The sequence below is a fragment of the Myxine glutinosa genome, chromosome 9 (genome assembly GCF_964187855.1).
Source record: "Myxine glutinosa chromosome 9, kmMyxGlut1.1, whole genome shotgun sequence".
NCBI lineage: Eukaryota > Metazoa > Chordata > Myxini > Myxiniformes > Myxinidae > Myxine > Myxine glutinosa.
The window spans coordinates 118,217,519-118,240,821 of NC_136269.1; the positions used below are offsets into that span (position 1 = coordinate 118,217,519).

At 45.3% G+C, this 23,303-nt stretch overlaps 1 protein-coding gene across 1 annotated transcript in view; it reads left to right on the plus strand.

Annotated features, from left to right (window-relative positions):
* The window catches only part of FAM98A (family with sequence similarity 98 member A), a 54,342-nt gene that overhangs the window by 4,934 nt on the left and 26,105 nt on the right, over window positions 1-23,303 (plus strand). Inside the window, exons 2-4 of the mRNA XM_068128429.2 lie at window positions 3,758-3,906; window positions 7,972-8,106; window positions 10,977-11,176. Coding sequence (XP_067984530.1) covers window positions 3,758-3,906; window positions 7,972-8,106; window positions 10,977-11,176 — 484 coding nt within the window. The remainder of the gene's footprint in view (window positions 1-3,757; window positions 3,907-7,971; window positions 8,107-10,976; window positions 11,177-23,303) is intronic.

The following is a 23,303-nucleotide window of genomic DNA, read 5'->3' on the forward strand; positions in this document are numbered from 1 at the left end:
AAAACACCTCCCCACCACGTGATTCAAAACACCTTAGCACCACGTGATTCAAAACACCCCACCACCATGTTATTCGAAACGCCTCAGCACCACGTAATTCGAAACGCCTCAGCACCACGTAATTCGAAACACCTCAGCACCACGTGATTCAAAACACTTCACCACTACGTTATTAAAAACGCTTCACAACCACAGAAACAAAAGTTTGAGGGAGTAAGTAGTTCAGTGACAACACAGACACTGCCCAGATATGCAGATATTTTGATAGATGACTGTACCTGAGTTGCTGTTTTGTCATGGTTTACACTTTACACCAATCATAATACAAACAATTATTTTGCACAAATGTATTTGTAATATACGTGATATTACATTTTATAAACAATTGAAGTTGAACACTTAAGTTGAAAAAAAATTAATAATAATTAAGAAAAAATCCCCCCCAAAAAAAGAATTGGGATTTTTTTTGAAGTGATATACGTGATATTACATTTTATAAACAATTGAAGTTGAAAAAAAAAATCCCCCCAAAAAAAATTTTGGGAATTTTTTCAAAAAAAAAAATACCCTTAGGACACCCATGGGAGAGATAGGTGCATACCAGAAGTTTGGTGCGATTTCACAAAAGTTTGAGGGAGTAGTTCAGTGACAAGACAAGACAACACAACACAACACAGGACAGACACTGCACAAATATATATAGATATCAATTCGGATTCGGCTATAAAAGTGCAGGATGAAGAATGAAGAGGAAGAAGCGGAAGCGCTTACCTCCCGGCTCGTGCACGCCAGCATCTTCAACCTGGAAGTGATTAACTCAAACGAGAACGGGTTTAAAAAGAAATGGAAAATAATACAAGGGTTTATTTACAGTAAATAGCGGGACAGGAAAATAATGCGCCGGTAAATAAATGTCCCAATCGGGACGTCCCCACACAGGCTTCAAATACAAGACAAAGGGAGAGTGAATAAAATAACAAGCATTCTGAGTATTGCGCTGCAATACATGTCCCCTACCGGCAGTCTGCCGTCTGGAAAACTGTTGGGGAAATTACCAAAGTTCAAAGTGCCATAACTTTGTCAAAAATGATCGAAACGTCGTGAAGTTCGAACTTGATCTGTAACTTATCATGAGGAAACCATGTACCAAGTTTGAAATCACTAGCATTAAGAGTTTAGAGAAAAAGTCCGGAAAACTGTTCTTTGTGTGACGGACTGACAGACTGACAGACTGACAGACTGACAGACTGACAGACTGACAGACTGACAGACTGACAGACTGACAGACTGACAGACTGACAGACTGACAGACGGAGGGACGGAGTGCAAACCTATAGTCCCCTCCGGTATACACCGGGAGGGGACTAATAATTGTCCCATCGTGTATTTGATATGGATGTGAGCTTATCTCGCTGTATTGTCGGGTCAGTCAAGCTCCAAGCGCGTCATCCGACGCAGCTCCTCCTCATTTCGCCACGGACAAACCAAACCCACGACGGTCTCCAATCCCCCCCCCCCCCCCCTCCCCTGTATTTGGTCGCATTTTAGTATGATGAAAAAAGGGTGCTGGAGGGGTGCAAATGGCTATGTACCATCGGTATGAGCTTGAGATGAAAAGGGGGTGGGAGGTTATACCCTGGATCTGAGTTGGTTTGTGCAGAAGTGGGGGAGGAGGGGGGCTGTTCACCTTGGGCTGGACCCTGGCTTTGTTGAGGTCTTGTTGTTTATACCTGGACATTTATCTTGAACAAGCCTGAGCTTGGAATAAGTGCGTGTCTATCCTCAGGAGAGCCAGGAAACAATGCTCTCTAATCTCAGGACTGAACTCACAAACCTGTCTCCTTCCTCCAAATTGTGGTGGCATCGTAGTCAAGTTGTGGCACTCCTGTTGTAGTCAACGTGTTGCTCTAAATGGAATTCTCTCATCTCATCTCTTCCTGTCCAGGCTGGAGTTCATCAATGCAGTGTTCTGGGCCCTGTGCTTTTTCTGGTCTTCATCAATGATCTCTCCGACTCTCTCGAAAATCCTCTCTATCTCTTTTCTGATGACTCTACTCTCTGCCGTTCCATATCTCAACCCTCAGATCGGCAGACAGCAGCCTCTTCACTCTCTGCAGATCTGGACAAAATCATAAACCGGTCAAACAAGTGGAACATGTCTTTCAATCCTGACAAATCTCACACTCTCACGATGTCTCTCCGAAAAGATCGTCTGGAAAACCCTCCAATCTAATTTCTCAACAATCCTTTTGAAGTTCTGTCACTCAAGCTTTTGGGTCTCGCTATAAGCCATGATCTTTCCTGGGAAAACTACATTTCCAAGCGGGCCTCCAAAGCCAGTCGCCATCTGGGAATCCTCCGTCGTGCAAAGTCCTTTCTGGGCACTTCTGAGCTCCTCACCACATACAAGGCTTTCATCCGCAGCTCAATGGAATACTGCTCTCCCCTCTGGGCTGGTGCTCCTGCCTCACAACTAGCTTGGCTTCACGCTGTAGAAACCAAAGCTTTCAGAATCATTGGTATTTCCCGCAATGAAGCTGATTCTGAGGGCCTATCACTCGCTCACCACGGGCAGGTAGGTGGTCTTTCTCTCTTCTACCGACTCCTCTCTGGCCTAGCTCCCCCAGCTCTGTCTGTGATCTGTCCCCCAAATATTCCTTCAGGACGCACAAGATCTGCCAACAACCCTCTTCTGGTGAAACCGACAAAACCAAGACTCTCGGCTCACCTTCACTCTTTCATTCCTCTTTTTCCCCACCTTTGGAACAAACTCCCACACTCTTCAATTCCACTTCGCCCTCTAGTCTTCAAAACAGCTGTTCACCACCATCTCTTTTCTTTCTCCATCCAAAACCTTGATCGTTTATACCCCCATTAATTCACCCCAAACTCCTTGAAATTCCCTGTTTTCTTTTCTGAAAGTCCTTGTAGTGTCCATCTTGTTTATCCTGTGTACCCTGCCCCAGCCCTCTCTCTTTCACAGATATTCTGATGTCCCTGTTCCCTACTGTTCTTGTTTCCCACTCTCTTCCCCTTTTTGTCTCCCACTCCCTTTATTTTATGTTCGATGTGTTATCTTTTATACGAGCCTCGACCAAGTATAGTATTCAAAAAAAATAATCCCCGCGGCTTGGGGACAGCCGATTGATGTCCCAGGAGCGACCCAAAGATGTCCCACATCTAGGATGATGTACCCCGCCTTCACAAAGTCAGGGCCACAACAGAGTCAGAGTCAGAAAATAGAGAAAGAGCCAGTCCATTGGGACCGATTGGCACTCTGACCGTGACCGTGCTGCCCTTACGAATGTGGTCAGCAGGGAAGAACGGGGAAGATTTTGCCCCCAATTTGCGTTGGGGGGGGGGGGGGTACAACCACCACGACGAGGCGTTCCTGATAGTTGGGTTTGAATTGGTGGTAAAGGGGGAGGGATAGCTATGTAGACCATGAGTGACTAAGTGTGTTGGTTAATGGTGGGTGTAGTCGTCTATTGCAACAGAAAGTCAAACGGTGGGTGTATTGGGTGAGGAGAAAGGGGCCAGGAGAAATTAATTAATTGGTTAATGTCATTTCGGATTTGTGCATACTGAGTATATTTCAACCTTGCAGGCCAAGAGAGGATGGCCATGCTCAAGTGTTGATCGATAAATGTAAACTATTTCGCTGTTAAGTGTTGACTTGCGATCTGTTGTTGTATCTGTATGAATATTTGATACTTTTCCTGCGATTTGTGAAAATCACTGTCCATGCGATTTTCAGATATAAAGGCCCCTTGCTAGAACATGAAGCCCTTGAGAACGCGATTGCCGGCGGGGCAGCATCTCCCGAGTTCACCAAGTTGTGTGCCTGGATCACAAGTGAACTCCAGGCTTTCTGTGACCTGGTGGAGACTGTTAATGCTACCAACCGTAAGATCAAATCATCAATGTTTGCCTGAATATTGCACTCAAGGTTCCACGGAATTAAAGAAATGGATTGCAGTATAGTGTGTTGGATACTGCAAAGCTCCTATGTATTGCGCATGATGTTTTGGGTAACCATTCCCGCATCCAGAATGAAGGAGTCTGTGTGCTCTGTCATGGACAGCAGTCTTGGGCCCAGGTGTTTGATCGCGTGGTTTAAATAAACTTGCACATTATTTCTGACTCCTTGAACACTTAACATAGTGGGGAAATAAAAACCTTGAGTAACAGATATTAACTTGGATCATTTGCCCAAGGCCAACCCCAATTTATCATGGTAACATCCTGATATGAATGAATGATCGCTTTAAGGCCATTTTTCCCCGCGAGAGCGGGGGTTAGCCTTGCGGGCCCCATGACAATCATGGTTCCCTGTTTGAGGCAATGTTTTTATGGCCGGATGCCCTTCCTGACGCCAGGAAGGAATCCTGATGATTGTACTAAACTCGATAGATCTTAATTCCCCATTAATACAAGGATATCTTGATTCCACAAGAATTTTGCAGGAGGATGCCATTTGGGCCACCATGCTTGTGCAATATCAATACCAGAGTAATCATATTACATTACCAACTAGAAAGAGCAATCGGAGATTGCAAACCCTCGCCAGGATGTATTTTCAGTGGTTTTGAAGGCTTTCGTGTTAAAACAAATATGGCGGCTGAACCACGTGACCGATGACGTCATCATTTTTTTTTCTTACCTAATTTATTCCAAGATTATGCTCAATAAAATTCATCTTCATCGGATGAAGTTTTGCACTTGTCGAATTATGAAGTCATAATGGAGGCACCTATGACATCGTCGTTAACATATTTTATTCCCCATGGAGAGTTGCTTACAATGAGCCGTCTCAATTTTTTCTATACAGCGCTTTCGGAGATATACAGGTGCAAAGTTTTTTGGTTTTTCCAAGATGGCGGCCAAACCACGTGACCTATGACGTCATGATCATCATTAAAAAATTGTACAGGTGGATTTGCACCTATGGTAAAAAAAATTCTGTCAATCGGACCAACGGTTGCAGAGAAAATCATATTTATTCTGTGCGGACAAACAAACTGACAGACAAATGCAATACCCTCTCCTCTGGCAAGGGTAACTAGAATGGCACACGGTAGAGAGCATACCTCCCGCCACCAGGCTGATCAGTTTACGTTTTGTATCCCACTGATTGCCGGATCTGGATTCGGACCTGAACCAAAATGAAATGGGATTGTTATTGTCGCCGAACCAACTCATCTACCTAGTTTGGTCATAAGTCGTCCACAGCTTTTTTAATGTCATGTTATTCATCATTTTTGGCCTTGTCACTCAATGGTGAAGAATCAATCACTTAAAATATTCTAGTATCCGGATGTTCACCAAAATTGAATCGATTAGTCCTTGTTACACACCCAACCTGTCCACCAAGTTTTGTCTGAATCTGTCCACAACTTTTTGAGATATCCTGTTCACGAACAAACAGAGATCAAGGCCAACGTGTGGTACATGAATATCTTCCCCCATATTCTGAAGTACTTGCACCCAAAACTTGGGACCTTTAGGTGCTACGGTTTGGCAGTGAAAGCATAATGTACAAACGCACAAACATTTGCAAATGTTTATGAGGTTTATATCAGGAAGATGCACTGCTTTTTACGGCATAGCCCATTGGGCAAAGCCGTCTCGAACATTGTTTGTTGGTCGGTATGTATGTCCCCCACAAGCGTACACCAACCAGAGCTGAGGATCTGGTCACATGACACGGGTGATGTGATGTCATTAGAGCGTACAACGGCTGACTCTACACACCGCCATTTTGATTACTATGCCGTTAAGGCCGAACATATTGTCGAACCTGTCATATATCACAATGTGCATGCTCTACCTTTATGTTTTTCATTCAGTGTGAAACACAAACAAAGCGATTGTTAAAATGACCATCAAACATCGAAAGCATAGGCCTTATGGGTCTTCCAATGACACAGTACTTTTCGGCCTTAGGCTTCATGCCTTCATTGCTCACCTTCAGGCCGCTTCGGACAAATTAGCCCAGGTTTCTTAATACAGTAGTATTGTTTTCGTAATAATGTTAATAATAATAATATAGTAAATATAATCATAACACTGCAATCACTTTGTCATGACTGCAAGGTTACTGGATTGAGGCGGTGTATGGCTGGTTCATTGTTGACTCAAAACATATGGAATAAACCATTGTCTCAATGAAATGTCTTCACTTCCATGGTGACAGACAGCTTAGAGATTTAAGAGTACTTCAAAATAATTAAAAAGTTACATTATTTGTTAACTGGTATCCCCACCCAGGTCATACCATCCTCTTCAACTAAACTATCAAACAAGCCCGGCTACGCTGCTGTTAGACTACAGGTCTTGTCTAATTGTATTTGAGCAAAGTATCCCAAAATAAAATGAAAGTGATTTCTTTCTTCACGCGATGTTGAAAACGCTTGTGGAGGATATTCCCATTGTCGTCGACAATATGTCGTCGTTGCAAGGCTTAAGGAAAAATTTGCAGCAAAGTTGAAAGCATAGCGTATGGTGAAAAAAAACAAATTTAGGGATGGCACTGCCAATTGGCTTGTTTTTTAAAATGAACATATTGAGATAAGGGAGTTTGAATATAATGTACCTTTGTTTAAAACGGTATGGTACATCTGCAGGTGTAATTGCTTACCAAGAATGACCTGGTAATTACAAAATCTGGTGACGAGCCAATAGGGAAACGCACATTTAAAGCACTCTTAAAAGGTGAACAGCACGATTGAGAAGCCCATTTAATGTGCTATTAAAAAATCAACTTGACACTTCACCTTGCGTTATGACTGGCTTGATTAAATGACACATGATTATATTTTTCGGGGTCCCTCATCGTGAATAACAGTCGACCCAAAGAAAGTCAATGGAAATCTGACACAACAAACCCAAGCAGTGTGTAATCAGCAGAGGCCTATTGGGCTAATGTGTTAGGCCCACCAGAAAACTGAGATGGCAGCCATATTATTTCATCTCATGCTATTGTGGGTGGAGTCAAGCAACATGTGGGCGTGGTCCGGCAGCTGGCCGACCAATGGGTGCACATTAAAAAAAAAAAGATCCACAACAATAACCCCAACAACAACAGCAGCAACGTGAAGCTCCTAGACCTGCGACATGTTGCAGGTAAAAACTAATTTACTGTGCAATTCTAATATTCTGTGCAGTAATTTTTGGTCCTGGTGTGTACCCCGGTTTAGAATAGGTACAGCGTATCCCTGCGCATCGTAAGAGGCGACTAAGGGTTGGCATCAGGAAGGGCATCCGGCCATAAAAACATTGCCTCAAACAGGGAACCATGATTGTCATGGGGCCCGCAAGGCCAACCCCCACTCTAGCGGGGAAAATGGCCTTAAAACGATCATTCATTCATTTTTTTTGTGCAGTAATTTTTGGAGAAAACTGACACTGTATCTTTATCAGTGTAATCTGGCTCATGCTTAACAAAGACTCCAAACATTGTTTTGTAGTTCTTTCTGCTTTCTGGGTAAAAGCCCAAAATGCAGGTAAATTACAACCTGGGGACTATCATTGTGTTTTTGAAGTTTTAAAACAACTTGTGAAATAATATTCTAATAAATTAGGAAGTTTTTCTGTCGAAATGTTTTTTTTTCTTGTTTTTTTTCTTCATCAGTAGAGAGAAAACAAATGGCGTCGTGTTACTGTACATCGGATAATCGTTGGTTCCATTTCCTTCATTGGGGTGGTGAATGTTTAGCAGAAAACGTTTTCCCCCAGAAATTTGAAATTCACTTATTGGTGACGTCACTGCAAAAACGAACTAATTTCAAATCTATGTCCCTTCTACTTTTGTGACATCGATCTTGATTTACAAAAGTCATCGTTTCATGCAGTTGAGTGATTATATGATTCGAATATTGCACCAACTGATGGCTTTTCACGTTTGTTACAATGCAATTGTATGACTGCTGTTGTGCTGTAATTTCCCCTTGTCCACGTCGTCTTTGCCAGACCCCAATGAAGCTGAAACTTTCCAGCTCGAGATGAGTGGCTTTCTCAATGAGTTGGGCTGTGTGTACAGTCGCCTTACTTCTGGAGATGTCACACGGCGCTTGTTGAACAAGCATAACTGTCTCCTCCTGCTCGGTATGATTTTGTCGCAGGTCACACAGCTTTATTATAGTTGCTATTATATTGTGTGTGCATGGGTACCAATACCACTGCTGATCCGCATGCCCAGGAAAGGGGTATAGTGACCCCCTTGAGCATTTGCCTGCTTGCACTTTGTTCCCTTGGGACAGAGAACGTGACTTTGGGGCAGAGATTTTGGAATTTACTTTGTCATATTTGTGTTTCACAGGCAGGGAGATTCATAATTGTGTGTGCCGTCCCTCAGGTGTTAAACTGGGCATCCCGTCTGCTAGCATTAGTTGGTGGATGTTAAAGATCTCACGGTGTCCTTCGTGAAGAGTAGGCGAGCCATCTCCGGTACCATGAACAAATCCCAAATTTTTACCCTGACCTACAAGAGGGAATTGCATCAGTGGCTGATTAATACGACCCCACAGCCTTGTGCTGCATACGAAAGGAGACAAAATAGCATGTGTATAAGGGGGGAAATCAAATGTTTGCAGTGTTTGAAAATGTAACAAGTCTCAATACTTGTTTTTGCCTTCGATTGCTCCAAATTTTAGCTGGCATTGTAGAAGATATCCCATCAGAAGATATCCCTGGCCATACCCTTCACTTGTTGTAAATTGACTCTTCCAACTCTTCCCAACAAACTTCAACCACTGTTTTAAGCTCAGATAAAAAAATTTTGCTTTCAAATGTATTTAGAGCTTAGATAGCGAAAGTCTACCTGACCAAGAAGTTACACCTGGTTTAGGGTCCTGCATGCATGCATGCTTGGGGGGTGTATCTTTGCTGGCACATCCTCCTGTGTTTTGGTGTTGCTCTTGTTGTCGATTTATTTATTTATTCTACCAATGGTATTTTTATTTTGATACCATTAAAATACAATTTTAACTTGGACTGATTAAAGAGAGACTTTAATCTTTGATATATATATATATATATATATATATATATATATATATATATATATATATATATATATATATATATATATATATATATATACACACACACACACACACACACACACACACACACACACACATATACACACACACACATATACACACACAGACTTGGCATTTAATATGGAATATATTTTTTGTGGGGGTGAACTTACTTTTCAAGATGACTTAGAACCAAAAGTTCATTGGAATTATGTTGAAATTATTCTAGATTTTGTTAATGTGACCTTTAAAAGAAACAAAAACCACATTTGACATTTCGAAGCAAATAAATTGATCCTTGAAAGTGATGTAAACTGATATCGAACTCAATTCACGGACAGTACTGTTAAACGTCTGTACGTTTTCCAGAAGTATCTCTTTATTTTGCACATTAGCCAAAACATTTTTCAACAAAAACAAAAGCTAAATTATGACTGGGATTATGGACAGTAAAATTACAATTCAGTACTTCGTGTAACCCCCACGAGCATTCAGGAGAGCACGTACACGTTGAGGCATGCTGTTCACGAGATTTGCCAAGGTTTGGACAGGAATCGCTTGCCATGCAGTGACAATAGTCTGCTGCAATTCACGCACAGAGGTAGGCTGCTGGTCCAAGTTGTCGATTTGACGCGTTAATTCTGCCCACAAGTTCTCTATCGGATTCATATCCGGGGACATGGCAGGCCACTCCATATGCTCTACACCACGGTCAGCAAGAAAGTGTTGGATCATGCGAGCACGATGAGGCCGTGCATTGTCATCTTGGAAGACAAAGTTTCCTCGAAAGGCTGCACGAGCAAATGGAAGCAATATTTCTTCCAGAATGACCCTGTACTTGAACTGGTTCAGGTTTCCATTCAGAACAACCAGGTCAGTTTTGCCCCCTGCATGAAAAGCAGCCCAAACGGTCACCCCACCCCCTCCAGCTTGGACTCTTGGCACTATACAATCTTCGTTGTGGGCTTCATGCACTTGTCTGCGCACTCGGACGCGGCCATCTTGACGATAGACCAGAAATCTAGACTCGTCACTGAAGGTCACGTGATTCCAGTGTCCTGGCTGCCATTGACGGTGCTCTCTGGCCCACTGCAATCGGCGCTGGCTGTGTTGTCTGGTCAGGCGTGGCTTTCTCAGGGGACGCCTGGCACGATAGCCTGCTTGAACCAGTCGTTGGTTGACTAGCCTTCTGGATACAGGCACATTTGTCAGTTGCTGCCACTCAGCCCTAAGCCGATTAGCTGACTTAGTACAGCCATTGCAGACTAACCGATGCAGCTGGCGATCATCTCTCCTTGTGGTTCTGCGTGGACGTCCTGGCCTCGGTATTGGAGTAGGGACACCCCTCTGAGCATTTCGTTTCAGGATCTTTGACACCTGACCTTGAGTGATGCCATACTGCCGAGCAATAACACGCTGTTTCATGCCAGAATTTCGTAAAGCCACCACTCCATGACAAACAGCATTGTCAAGTTGACGGACCATCTTCAGAGGAAGCGGCAATAACTTTTGTAGACGTGCAGCAGTTGTTTTCCACTAATACAGAACGCAACAACCCTTATGTACCCGATTGTGAAGCCAATCGTCAAATGTACCTGTCCTTACATTTTGTCACGCCACCTGTGATATAATCCTGTTATTGACTTCTTGCTGCGAAAGACAATCAGTGACATGGTTCTTTCAACAAAGACATCACCGAAGGGTAAAAGAAACTCACCAGATTGATATACTGAGTTCAGAAAGTAAACCCGTCAAGAAAAAAAAAAATCCATATTAAATGCCAAGTCTGTGTGTGTATATATATATACATATATATATATATATATATATATATATAGATATAACTTTAGCCTATATAATCGTATTATTGCTGTTTGAGATCATTGTGGGGTCTTGTTACAAAGTAAAAATTATTTTGTGCGCTTTCCTCAGTGTACTTGACCTCGGAGCTGCAAGCAGCAAGAATTTTGGTTTTAAAACAACCATCAAAGCTCAAAGATGGAGATGGAGATGGAGATGGGGAGGGTACCGAGGACTTTAAAGAGTTCAAGGCCATTTGTATGACATTGGGGATGTCCAGGCCACCACCAAACATCACCATCCCACAGTTCATTGGTGGAATTCAGAAAAAGGCAAGATATGTTTGTGTTGTCACCTCGTCAGTGACTGGTTTGTTTATTGTAAAGAGTTTCCTTTTAGCCTTGCGTTCATTTTGGTACAAAGGCACACTGTGTACACGATTAACAATAAAGTCTGTACACACCTTAGAGATCGTGGTTCCCCTTCTTTGTTTGGCAGGATAGTTTGGTGGAAACACACTCACCTCTGAAACCACCTGATGTGGGTTTATTTAATGACCAATTGTGTCTAAATATTATTTGGATTTCTATTGCTTGCACTCGGCAGGAAGTAAAACTGTAATGTAAAAAAAATAAATATATAAGCTATAATGTCTTGCATTAACAAGCGAATGCAATACAACAACATAACAGGCATTTTAAGGCCATTTTCCCTGCCAGAGCAGGGGTTAGCATTGCGGGCCCCATGACAATTTTCTCCATTTTGCCCTATTTTCTGCATCTCCCCTTGATAACCCCCTTGCCCGCATTTCTTCTTCCACCACCTTCAGCCAAGTCTTTCTTGGTCTTCCCCATCCTCTACTTCCTTCTGCATTCATTTCCATCACTCTTCTCAATCAGTCACTTTCATCCTTCCTCAACACAGGACCAAACCATCTCAACCTGTTTCTCATCACAGCATCCACCACAGGCTCTATTCCCATCATCTTTCGGAATTCATCATTTGTCTTCCTCTCTCTCAACGATACTCTGCACATCCACCGAACCATTCACATTTCCACCCTTTCCAGCCTTCGTTGCTGCTCTACGTTCATTACCCATGTCTCGCTCCCATAAATCATAACACTTCTCACACATGCAGCATACACCATTCCCTTCAGCTTCAACGACACTCCCCTCCTCGTCCTGAAGTTCCTGAAACTTCTTCCATGCACATCTCACTCTAGCAACCGTTGCCATTTTTTCCTCCATCTGCAGCTCCCTCTGTGCACACCTTACACTTGAATGTAGCTGCCACACTGGTTAATGATGCTCTCACACCACTGCATTTTTGATGAACCCACTCAGCGCACATTGCACATTGAATGGAGTTCACTCCGACACCCTTCCTGCACACAGCACAGGGCCACTTCCCAGTTCTTTCCACCTCACCACATGCTTTACCACTTGCCATCACCTTCGTCTTTCCGATATTCACCTTCAGACCTTTTGCCTCCATACATTTCTTCCACTTCATCTTCTCCTTCAGTCCATCCATACTCTCCCCAATCAACACCAGATCATCTGCATATAACAACTCCCACGGTAAACCCTCCTTTATGTTCTGAGCCAGCACCTCCATCACAGCTACAAATAGTAGTGGACTTAGTACCAACCCCGATGCACTCCCATCTTCACCTCAAACACACCACTGTTCCCGTCCTTCGTCCTTACAGCTGTGCGCTCTCTCTCGTACATTGCCATCATGACTCTGATCAACCATTCCTCCACTCCTAACTTCCTCAATGGCCATGTCACTACTTCGCGTAGAACCCTATCAAATGCTTTCTCCAGATCAACAAACCCAAGAAACAACTTCTTCCTCTTCTCCATCTACTTCTCCTGCAACTGCCTTACAATAAAAAGCGCGTCTGTCGTTCGTCTTCCTGGCATAAATCCAAACTGCATTTCGTCGATCTTCACTTTCTTCCTTATCTTCCTCTCCAACACCCTTTCCAATACCTTCATTCCATGCTCTAATAACTTTATCGCCCTATATGAGCCACAGTCCAGAGGGTCACCTTTCCCCTTGTGTAGAGGGACGAGGGTACTCAGTTCGCAATACAATATGGTTTACTATACAACACAATACTCAGTTCCCAAAACGAATGCAATACAACAACAACAACATGCATTTTAAAGGCCATTTTCCCTACAAGAGCGGGGGTTAGCCTTGCGGTCCCCATGACAATCTTCTCCATTTTGCCCTATTTTCTGCATCTCTCCTTGTTAACCCCCTTGCCCGCATTTCTACTTCCACCATCTTTAGCCAAGTCTTTCTCGGGTCTTCCCCGTCCTCTACTTCTTTCTACATTCATTTCCATCACTCTTCTCAACCAGTCACTTTCATCCTTCCTCAACACATGACCAAACCATCTCAACCTGTTCCTCTTCACAGCATCAATCACAGGCTCTATTCCCATCATCTTTCGCAATTCATCATTTGTCTTCCTCTCTCTCAACGATACTCCACACATCCGTCGAACCATTCGCATTTCCACCCTTCCCAACCTTCGTTGCTGCTCTACGTTCATTACCCATGTCTCGCTCCCATAAATCATAACACTTCTCACATGCAGCATTCACCTTTCCCTTCAGCTTCAACGACACTCCCCTCATCATCAGCATGCCACTCAGTTCCCGAAACTTCTTCCATGCACATCTCACTCTTGCAACCGTTGCCGAGTCTGATCCACCTTCTCCATTCAGCATGTCTCCGAGGTAGCAAAATGTTTTCACACCTTCCAGCTTCACGCCGTCTCCAAGATCCAACTCAACATTTCCTCCATCTACAACTCCCTCTGTGCACACCTTACATTTGAATGTAGCTGCCACACTGGTTAATGACCCTCTCAGACCACTACATTTTTGATGAACCCACTCAGCGCACATTGTACATTGAATGGAGTTCACTCCGACACCCTTCCTACACACAGCACAGGGCCACTTCCCAGTTCTTTCCACCTCACCACATGCTTTACCACTTGCCATCACCTTCGTCTTTCCGATATTCACCTTCAGACCTTTTGTCTCCATACATTCCTTCCACTTGTTCATCTTTTCCTTCAGTCCATCCATACTTTCCGCAATCAACACCAGATCATCTGCATACAACAACTCCCGCGGTAAACCCTCCTTTACGTTCTGAGCCAGCACCTCCATCACAGCTACAAATAGTAGTGGACTTAGTACCGACCCCTGATACACCTCAAACCTCAAACCTTCACCTCAAACTCACCACTGTTCCCGTCCTTCGTCCTTACAGCTGTGCGCGCTCTTTTGTACATTGCCATCACTACTCTGATCAAACAAATAAATTGAATGCAATGCAAAAACAAAAAGAAAATAACCCCCACACCCCCACCTCGTGTATGATACATAATTACCCTGTATGGGAAATTACTCTGCATAGGTTATATATATAGCTATATGTACTGTGTATATATCTACATATACTATATACCCCTCAGAAATATATTTACACAGACTTGGCATTTAATATGGAATATTTTTTTTGTGGGGGTGAACTTACTTTTCAAGATGTCTTCGAACCAAAAGTTCATTGGAATTATGTTGAAATTATTCTAGATTTTGTTAATGTGACCTTTAAAAGAAACAAAAACCACATTTGACATTTCGAAACAAATAAATTGATCCTTGAAAGTGATGTAAACTGATATCGAACTCAATTCATGGACAGTACTGTGTTAAACTTCTGTACGTTTTCCAGAAGTATCTCTTTATTTTGCACATGAGCCAAAAAAAATTTCAACAAAAACAAAAGTTAAATTACGACTGGGATTACGGACAGTAAAATTACAGTTCAGTTCTTCGTGTAACCCCCACGAGCATTCAGGAGAGCACGTACACGTTGAGGCATGCTGTTCACGAGATTTGCCAAGGTTTGGACAGGAATCGCTTGCCATGCAGTGACAACAGCCTGCTGCAATTCACGCACAGAGGTCGGCTGCTGGTCCAAGTGGTCGATTTGATGCGTTAATTCTGCCCACAAGTTCTCTATCAGATTCATATCCGGGGACATAGCAGGCCACTCCATGTGCTCTGCACCACGGTCAGCAAGAAAGTGTTGTATCATGCGAGCACGATGAGGCCGTGCATTGTCATCTTGGAAGACAAAGTTTCCTCGAAAGGCTGATGAGCAAATGGAAGCAATGTTTCTTCCAGAATGGCCCTGTACTTGAACTGGTTCAGGTTTCCATTCAGAACAACCAGGTCAGTTTTGCCCCCTGCATGAAAAGCAGCCCAAACGGTCACCCCACCACCTCCAGCTTGGACTCTTGGCACTATACAATCTTTGTTGTAGGCTTCATGCACTTGTCTGTACACTCGGACGCGGCCATCTTGACGATAGACCAGAAATCTAGACTCGTCACTGAAGATCACGTGATTCCAGTGTCCTGACTGCCATTGACGGTGCTCTCTGGCCCACTGCAATCGGCGCTGGCGGTGTTGTCTGGTCAGGCGTGGCTTTCTCAGGGGACGCCTGGCACGATAGCCTGCTTGAACCAGTCGTTGGTTGACTAGCCTTCAGGATACAGGCACATTTGTCAGTTGCTGCCACTCAGCCCCAAGCCGATTAGCTGACTTGGTACGGCCATTGCGGACTAACCGGTGCAGCTGGCGATCATCTCTCCTTGTGGTTCTGCGGGGACGTCCTGGCCTCGGTATTGGAGTAGGGACACCCCTCTGAGCATTTCGTTTTAGGAGCTTTGACACCTGACCTTGAGTGATGCCATACTGCCGAGCAATAGCACGCTCTTTCATGCCGTAATTTCGTAAAGCCACCACTCCATGACAAACAGCATTGTCGAGTTGACGGACCATCTCCAGAGGAAGCGGCAATAACTTTGGAGATGTGCAGCAGTTGTTTTCCACTAATACAGAACGCAACAACCCTTGTATACCCGACAGTGAAGCCAATCGTCAAATGCACCTGTCTGTACATTTTGCCACGCCACCTGTGATATAATCCTGTTGACTTTTTGCTGCGACAGACAATCAGTGACATGGTTCTTTTAACAAATAAATCACCAAAGTGTAAAAGAAAGTCACCAGATTGATATACTGAGTTAAGAAAGTAAACCCAAGTCAAGAAAAAAAAAAAAAATCCACATTAAATGCCAAGTCTGTATGTATGTATATATATATATATATATATATATATATATATATATATATATATACACATACATACATACATATATACATACATACATACATACATACATACACACACACACACGAGGGCCAGTCAATAAGTAACCTTAAAATAGCGATATAAATTCGAGAATGTAATGTGTGTAGTTGTAGACGACATATGTTATATCTTTGCGTAAGAGTCATGTTTTGCCTGTTTTAGATCTGCCATCATTGAGCGTAGGACGTCAGTAGAGCAGTTCCAAGATGGCGGCTCCCTTAGAAGCATGCACCAGGGAGGAGCAACATTGTGTCATCCATTTCTTGGGAAGTGAGAGTGTGAATCCCAGTGAAATCCATCGCAGAATGAAGATGCAATATGGTGACGCATGTTTATCGCTGCAGCAGGTGTACGACTGGGACAGAAAGTTTAAAAGTGGAGTGTCCAGTGTGGCCGATGTTGCTCGCTCCGGCCGGCGTCACACAGCCGACACACTAGAAATGGTTGCAGGAGTTGAGCGCGTGCTAAAGGAAAAGCGCCGCATTACGCTGGATGAAGTGTTCTCCGAATTGAGCATTAGCCACGGTTCAGCACACCATATCATTCACAACGTGCTGAGGTTCCGCAAAGTGTCTGCAAGGTGGGTGCCTAGACAACTCACACCCAAACTGAAAGAACGCTGAGTGGACGCATGTGAAGAACTTCTGCGACGTTACAAAACAGAAGGCGATGCTTTCTTACAGTGTGTCGTGACTGGGGATGAAAGCTGGGTCCACTATTTTCAGCCAGAAACGAAGAGGGCAAGCAAAGAGTGGTGCTATTCAACTTCTCCGAAGCCCAAAAAATTCCGCACACAGGCGTCCACTGGAAAAGTGATGCTGACACTCTTCTGGGATAGCCGAGGCCCACTTGTGGAGCATTACATGCCCAGAGGGACCACAGTCACCAATCAGATACTGCGACCTCCTTAAAAATCATCTGAAACCAGCAATCAGATCAAAACGTCATGGACTACTCACTACCGGTGTTTTGCTGCCGCATGACAATGCTCGGCCCAATACTGCCCACGCAACAGCTGCAACAATTGAGGACCTGCATTTTGAGTGTCTTCCTCATCCACCCTACTCACCAGACCTCACCCCTTCGGATTACCACATCTTTGGGCCACTTAAAGAGGCTCTTGGTGGAACCACTTTCCGATCCGACGAAGAGGTCCAAGAGGTGGCACACAGCAAGCAGCCAAAATATATATATTTTTTTCTAGAGGAATCCAGGCCTTGGTAAAGCGCTGGAAAAAATGCATTGAACGCAATGGAGACAATGTCGAAAAATAACAGTTGTTACACACGCACGTACATACAATAAACAAGTTGTGAAAAATATTTTAAGGTTACTTATCGACTGCCCCTCGTGTGTATGTACTATGTATGTATGTATGTATGTATGTGTATAATGTATATATATATATATATATATATATATATATATAAGAAACAGAAGTCAATTCCTGCGTGGGGCTTGTGTGGAAAAAATTCTGACTCAACCCAGGAACTCGTCACTTACGCGGCGCCAGCCCACTGCTATTGAGTCTCCGGGATATCCTCAGAGATTTCTCACACTAACACTGCGACCTTTATAATGGCCGATGTCTTACGTGCCTGCTAGGCAGACCCCGGATGTGAGTGTGTGAAAGTGCATTGACGATGAACTCATCTAACAATTTAAGAAACAGGTAGTCAATTCCTGCGTGGGGCTAGTGTGAAAAAATTCTGACTCAACCAGGGACTCGAACCCAGGAATTCATCACTTACGCGGTGACAGCCCACTGAGCTATTGAGTCTCCGGGATATCCTCACAGATTTCTCACACGGACACTGCGAGCTTTATAATGGCCGATGTCTTACATGCCTGCTATATATATGTATATATGTATATGTGGTGGCAGTGATGGGGGTACCCAAATACTACCAGCACTGTTATGCCAGAATAATGAGTATTTCCCCCCGCTATACCCTCCCAATCCTCTGGAGGGCAGTTTAAGACCATAAATGACATTTCCATTCCCTGCCAAACGATATCCCCGTGGGAGGTCCGGGCTGGGCGGGAAGCAGACGTGTTTGCATATTGTCACTCCGCTTCCCAGCCGACCACTATCGCTGTCAAGGCCAGTATATTGTAAGCATTTCTCCCTGGAATGAGTTGTTCATTATTCCTTTCCTCCCAATGTCCTTGTCTGTCCCTCCCTCCTTCCTGTCTCGACCACCTCTTTGATTTCTCAGTATGGGATGAGGGGAGGGGGAGGGAAATGGTGTGGACTATGTATATGACCGGCTTGACGGGGAGAACTCGAAGATTTCGGTGTATGGCATCGAGGCAGTCTCTTGTGAGAGGGGGACTGTCCCCTTGGCCCATAGACTGAAATATTCCGTGCACGTTATTAGTAACTCTATAATAAACCTCATGTACAACAGTCCCAGTGCTTCCTGGGTTTCTTCCTGGGGGGTTGGGGAAATGGGGGGCGGGGGGGTGCTGGGTGCTGCCCCCACATATATATGTACACATATTTAAATGTGTGTATATATATATATATATATATATATGAGCAAGGCACCTCCTAGCTCTAATGGTGAGCACCAGCCACGAATTATGTCTCACACGGTAAATACCACATAACCCGCAAGGAACCAACAGCCTGTCTGCCACACAGACCATCGTTCCCACCAGTGCAAACCAAAACCAGGGGGTGCGGTGCGATCGGCGGGGATAATAATCAACGAACATAACAGCGTGACGAGCGCTGTCCCGATCTCCTGTGGACCGAAGTCTTAGACCAAAGCGTCACCTCCGACCCAAAGGGTCTTCTGGAGGCCTCAGCCCGGCCACTCTGTCAACAGACCGAGATTTATTCATTGGTCCCCATTGGCTAAACATCAAGCAGAGCCGCCAATCCAGATTTCGGGCTTATTGACCCTCGTCAGGACGGCATACTGCAAAAAATCTAACCAATGAGGACCAAAATCGTCTATTAAGATGATCAAGGCTTAATAGACGATCATCATCATCTTAATGATTTATCATTAATCATCTTAATGACATCTTGATCATCTTAATAGACGATTTTGGTCCTCATTGGTCCTCATGTGTGCCAACTCTCTCTCTCTCTCTCTCTCTCTCGCAATGTTCGTATCAGAGGGTACCCTCGCGCAGTTCCGTGAATCATGGCGCAAGCTCGTTACGAAATGGCTCGTTACGAAAGGAGGTCGTACAATGCAATCGAGCTCTCCCCGCGCAGTCTTTTCCAGCAGCAACGGTCCCCTGCGCAGATCTCTCTTGTACAATAAGCAAGGTGTCCGTGGCGCCGTTCTCCCTCAAGCAGTCCTCCCCGCTTGCGCTTATATAACGCGCTCCAATATCACTCCGCGCTCCGCCAGGCCACGCCCGTCGGTCAGATTACATCAGCCCTGGTTGGCTGGTGGGGGCTTGCTGGCCACGCCCTGATGGTGAGTTGACGTGGCCACACCTCGTTCTTGGCGCTCCGCCCCCTTCTTCTCCAAGCTTGACCGTGTGCGTAATGGCGGCCGGGGCGAGCGCTTAAGGCAGCGATGACAGCTCAATGCAGCGAACGCTGCTGGCAAGCGAAAGCGCGTTATAGAATTGGGAGGGACAAGCCCCGACTGTAGGTGGGCATGATGGGGTAGCTTGGAGAGAGAGAGAGGTTCGAATGTGATGAATGGGGCCTACCTTATTTGATTAATGCAACGCAGATTCAACTATTGGGAACATGGCCTTATTTAAACACATACTAAGGAGATAACTAAAGTCCTATGGTGACCTACGTGTTGCGTATGGACTAGCTATGGGTGCGACCTTATTAAATGCTGGGATATTTACAAGAGCTATTATTTACAAGTATTTACAAGTGAGGGGTTCTCAAAACCGCAACTATATATATATATATATATATATATATATATATATATATATATATATATATATATATATATATATATATATTGTTACGGAATCCAACGTCGGCCTCTCTCCCCTTACCGAGGGGGGATTAATCCCCTCGTTTATGACTGACCGATGTGGTCCCGGGGGTATGATGCCGCGCCCGGTCGGCGCTGGGTAGGGTATTAGGCCCAACCGTCCTATGACCTAAATACCAGCGCTTCCCGGTACGCGAGGAAATACTCCCCCGCTCACGGCCGCAGCGTAATGGATGGATAACGCCGAGCGAAGCGAACTGCGGCGTGAGCCGGTTACCAAAGACTAGACTCGATTGATGTGCGTCGGCCGAATCGCGCCACGTACCCTCAATCTGGAAATCACTAAAGCGACCGAATGTGAAGAAGAGAAGAAGAAGAAGTAGGTAGAACAAATATGATTTATTGCGAACTATTAATAAGACCAAAAATAACCAAGGAGAATGGAAAGGATAAGAAAATAACTGAACAGAAAGGAGCAAGGAGACACAGTGCAATATTAGCTTATATTAAACAGTCTTACTTATAAACCCAGGGACAAGACAAAAGACAGACTACGAGCACACTTACACGGGGGATGATGGCAGGAACGAATGCCGGAGGTGGATAGCTGGAGGGAGAGGAGGGTCCACGGGAATTGGGTCACGGTCGGGCCGCCGTCAACGCCCAAGCTGCGGTCGTGCGAGCCGCCGTGGTACGAGCTCCGCCGGTTCAAGCTGTTGCTGCTGTTCGAGCTTCGCTGGTTCAAGCTATTGCTGCTGTTCGAGCCCCGCTGGTTCAAGCTGCTCCTGCGTACCGCTGCGTCGCGTGCTCTCCAACGGCTTTTGTTCTCTCGTCTCCCTCTGTCCAGGACTCATCTCTCTCGGGGGCGTCCCACCGCGGGTTATATATGCCACGCCCTCAAACCTTCGCGAACCTCCTCGACGGTTCTCTCCACGCTCTCTCAAAGCCAAACCCCTCATCCTTGGTTGGTCGGCAAGGGCTGGCTCACTCCACCCCTCTATGACGAGGTGGAGACATGCCTTTCTTCTCCGAGGTTACCTCGTGGTCAATGGAGGCAATTGCAGCAAACCTGGCAAACCTGGCACTTTGAAGATGCTTTACCTCGTGGTCAATGGAGGCAATTGCAACAAACCTGGCAAACCTGGCACTTTGAAGATGCCATGGGGCGTCGGACGGACCTGTCTTATTTAAATGATGCAACGTAATTAACTAGTGGATCACAGAACCTTATACTGACATTCATTAAGGACATAACTAGAGGGGAACTTAGGATTGGCGACGTGTGTGCGATGGCTTAACTAAGGACGACCTTTGATCTTTCTTTACACTACGGAGGGTGATATTTACATAACAAAACAACCACAATTCTCAAATCCGTTACAATATATATATATATATATATTGTTGCGAATATGGAATTTGGCCTCCATATCCGCTTGTAAATATTCCCCTATTTTCTCCGATACTCCCCAACTCTCCCTTACCCCATTCCCTAGTCCCATTGTCTGTAAACAACACCCATTAGAGCCGATCTTCCCCTTCATCCCCCCATTAAATGTCGTGCCCAGGTCCCCCGCACCACACGTAGACAATTATAGGACATCTTGCTAGTTATTCTTAATCTATGTCAGTTAAGGACTTGTTTCCATTAATTATGACTCTTCGTTGCACCAGAATGTGATTATATGGCACCTGTTAGGAAGTTTAGGACCTCCCCATACCTCTCCGCATCTCTTCCCCATGAAGAAGCGCCAACTACAACAACAACAACAAAAGAGGGGGGCGGCGCGGTGACGGCATGGGGAGTGGGCGTCCTCCTTCCGGCTCGGTTAGCCGCCATTGACCACGCGCTCCACGGGGTTACCACGAAGGGGCTCCCTGTCGGCCCCTCGTCAAGGGCGGAGCCGGTAACCCCCGCACCCAATGAGAAGCCATGGGCCGATGCCATCTGGGGCGGCGCTAACGAGCCGAGGGCGTGTCACTCCCCGCCGGATATACGCGGCCCCGCGCCGGACGTGACGTCAGATGCGCCCCGAGCTTGGAAGGACAAGACGCCACCCTCCCGAGCGCTGAGCGACCTCCCCGGCATCTCCACCAAAGTCGCGACCCACGAGCGCTGAGCGACCTCCCCGCATCGGCTGGACACCACCGTACGTGATTCTGTCCCTGAGCCAGGTGCACCTGAGCCATCGACTGCCGCTTTCCTTGCCATCAAATCCCGTGTGAGTCAGCGTTGTCCCGTTTATCTGTGGTCTGTCTAGGGTTAATATAAGAGTGTGTCTAAGTGCCTGTCTTCCTATGCTGTCCCTCTTGTAGTTGTAATCTAACCTTTTTCCGTACGAATATACTTGAGAACTGAACCCCTGGTGTCGTATTGTGTCATTATAACCCAGCCGGGTGTCTTCTCTTTCCTATTGGTCTAGCATAGCGCGATTAGTCAACCCCGGGTGCAATCGGGGTAACTTGTACGGATACGGCGGCCATCCCGCTCGGCCCACCATACCATCAAAGTCGTATCTGTAACAATTGGTGTCGGGAGTGAGATTCGAGGCCCGACCAAATTTGGAAAAAAAAAAAAAAAACGAATAGAGGAAAAAAAAAAATTTGGTCAAAATTTGGAGCGGCCGAAATTTGTATTTGTTTTACGAAACTCGAATTTTGCAAGTCGCGCTATGGCGGATCAAGACGGCTGGGGTCCGGTAGGGGAGAGTGAGGTAGGGTCGATCCAGGACCAAAATGAGGGACAGGAGGAGAGCGAAGCAGTGAGGGCGGCAGGTTCGCAAAATAGCGCCGTCACGCACGAAGAAGCGGGCGCGCAAAATGGCGCCTCGCTGAGCACCGCGCCAGCGACCGTGGCAGCGCCGCCGATGGATTGGGGCCTATTTATGGAACAAATAAAGGCGCTCATGGTCCAGACAAGTGAAGACCTGAGGAATGACTTGGGAAACCAAATGGGGGTAATGGGAAACCAAATGGGGGTAATGAGGGACGAAGCGAGGGGTACCAGTGAGAAGTTAGACAATAATTTTGAGGGGTTAGACAACGGGATAAAAGAAGTGAAAAATGGGTTAACGGGGGTAGAAAACAGAATGGCCGCTCAAGAGAATCAAATGGAAGGGATGCAAAAGGGGTTAGAGGGGGTAGAAAATAGAATGGCTGCCCAGGAGAATCAGATAGAGGGAGTGAAAAATGGGTTAGAGGGGTTAGAAAACAGTATGGAAGGCAAATTGAGGGACATGAGGGACCAAGCGGAAAGGGAAGTTAAACAAATGGA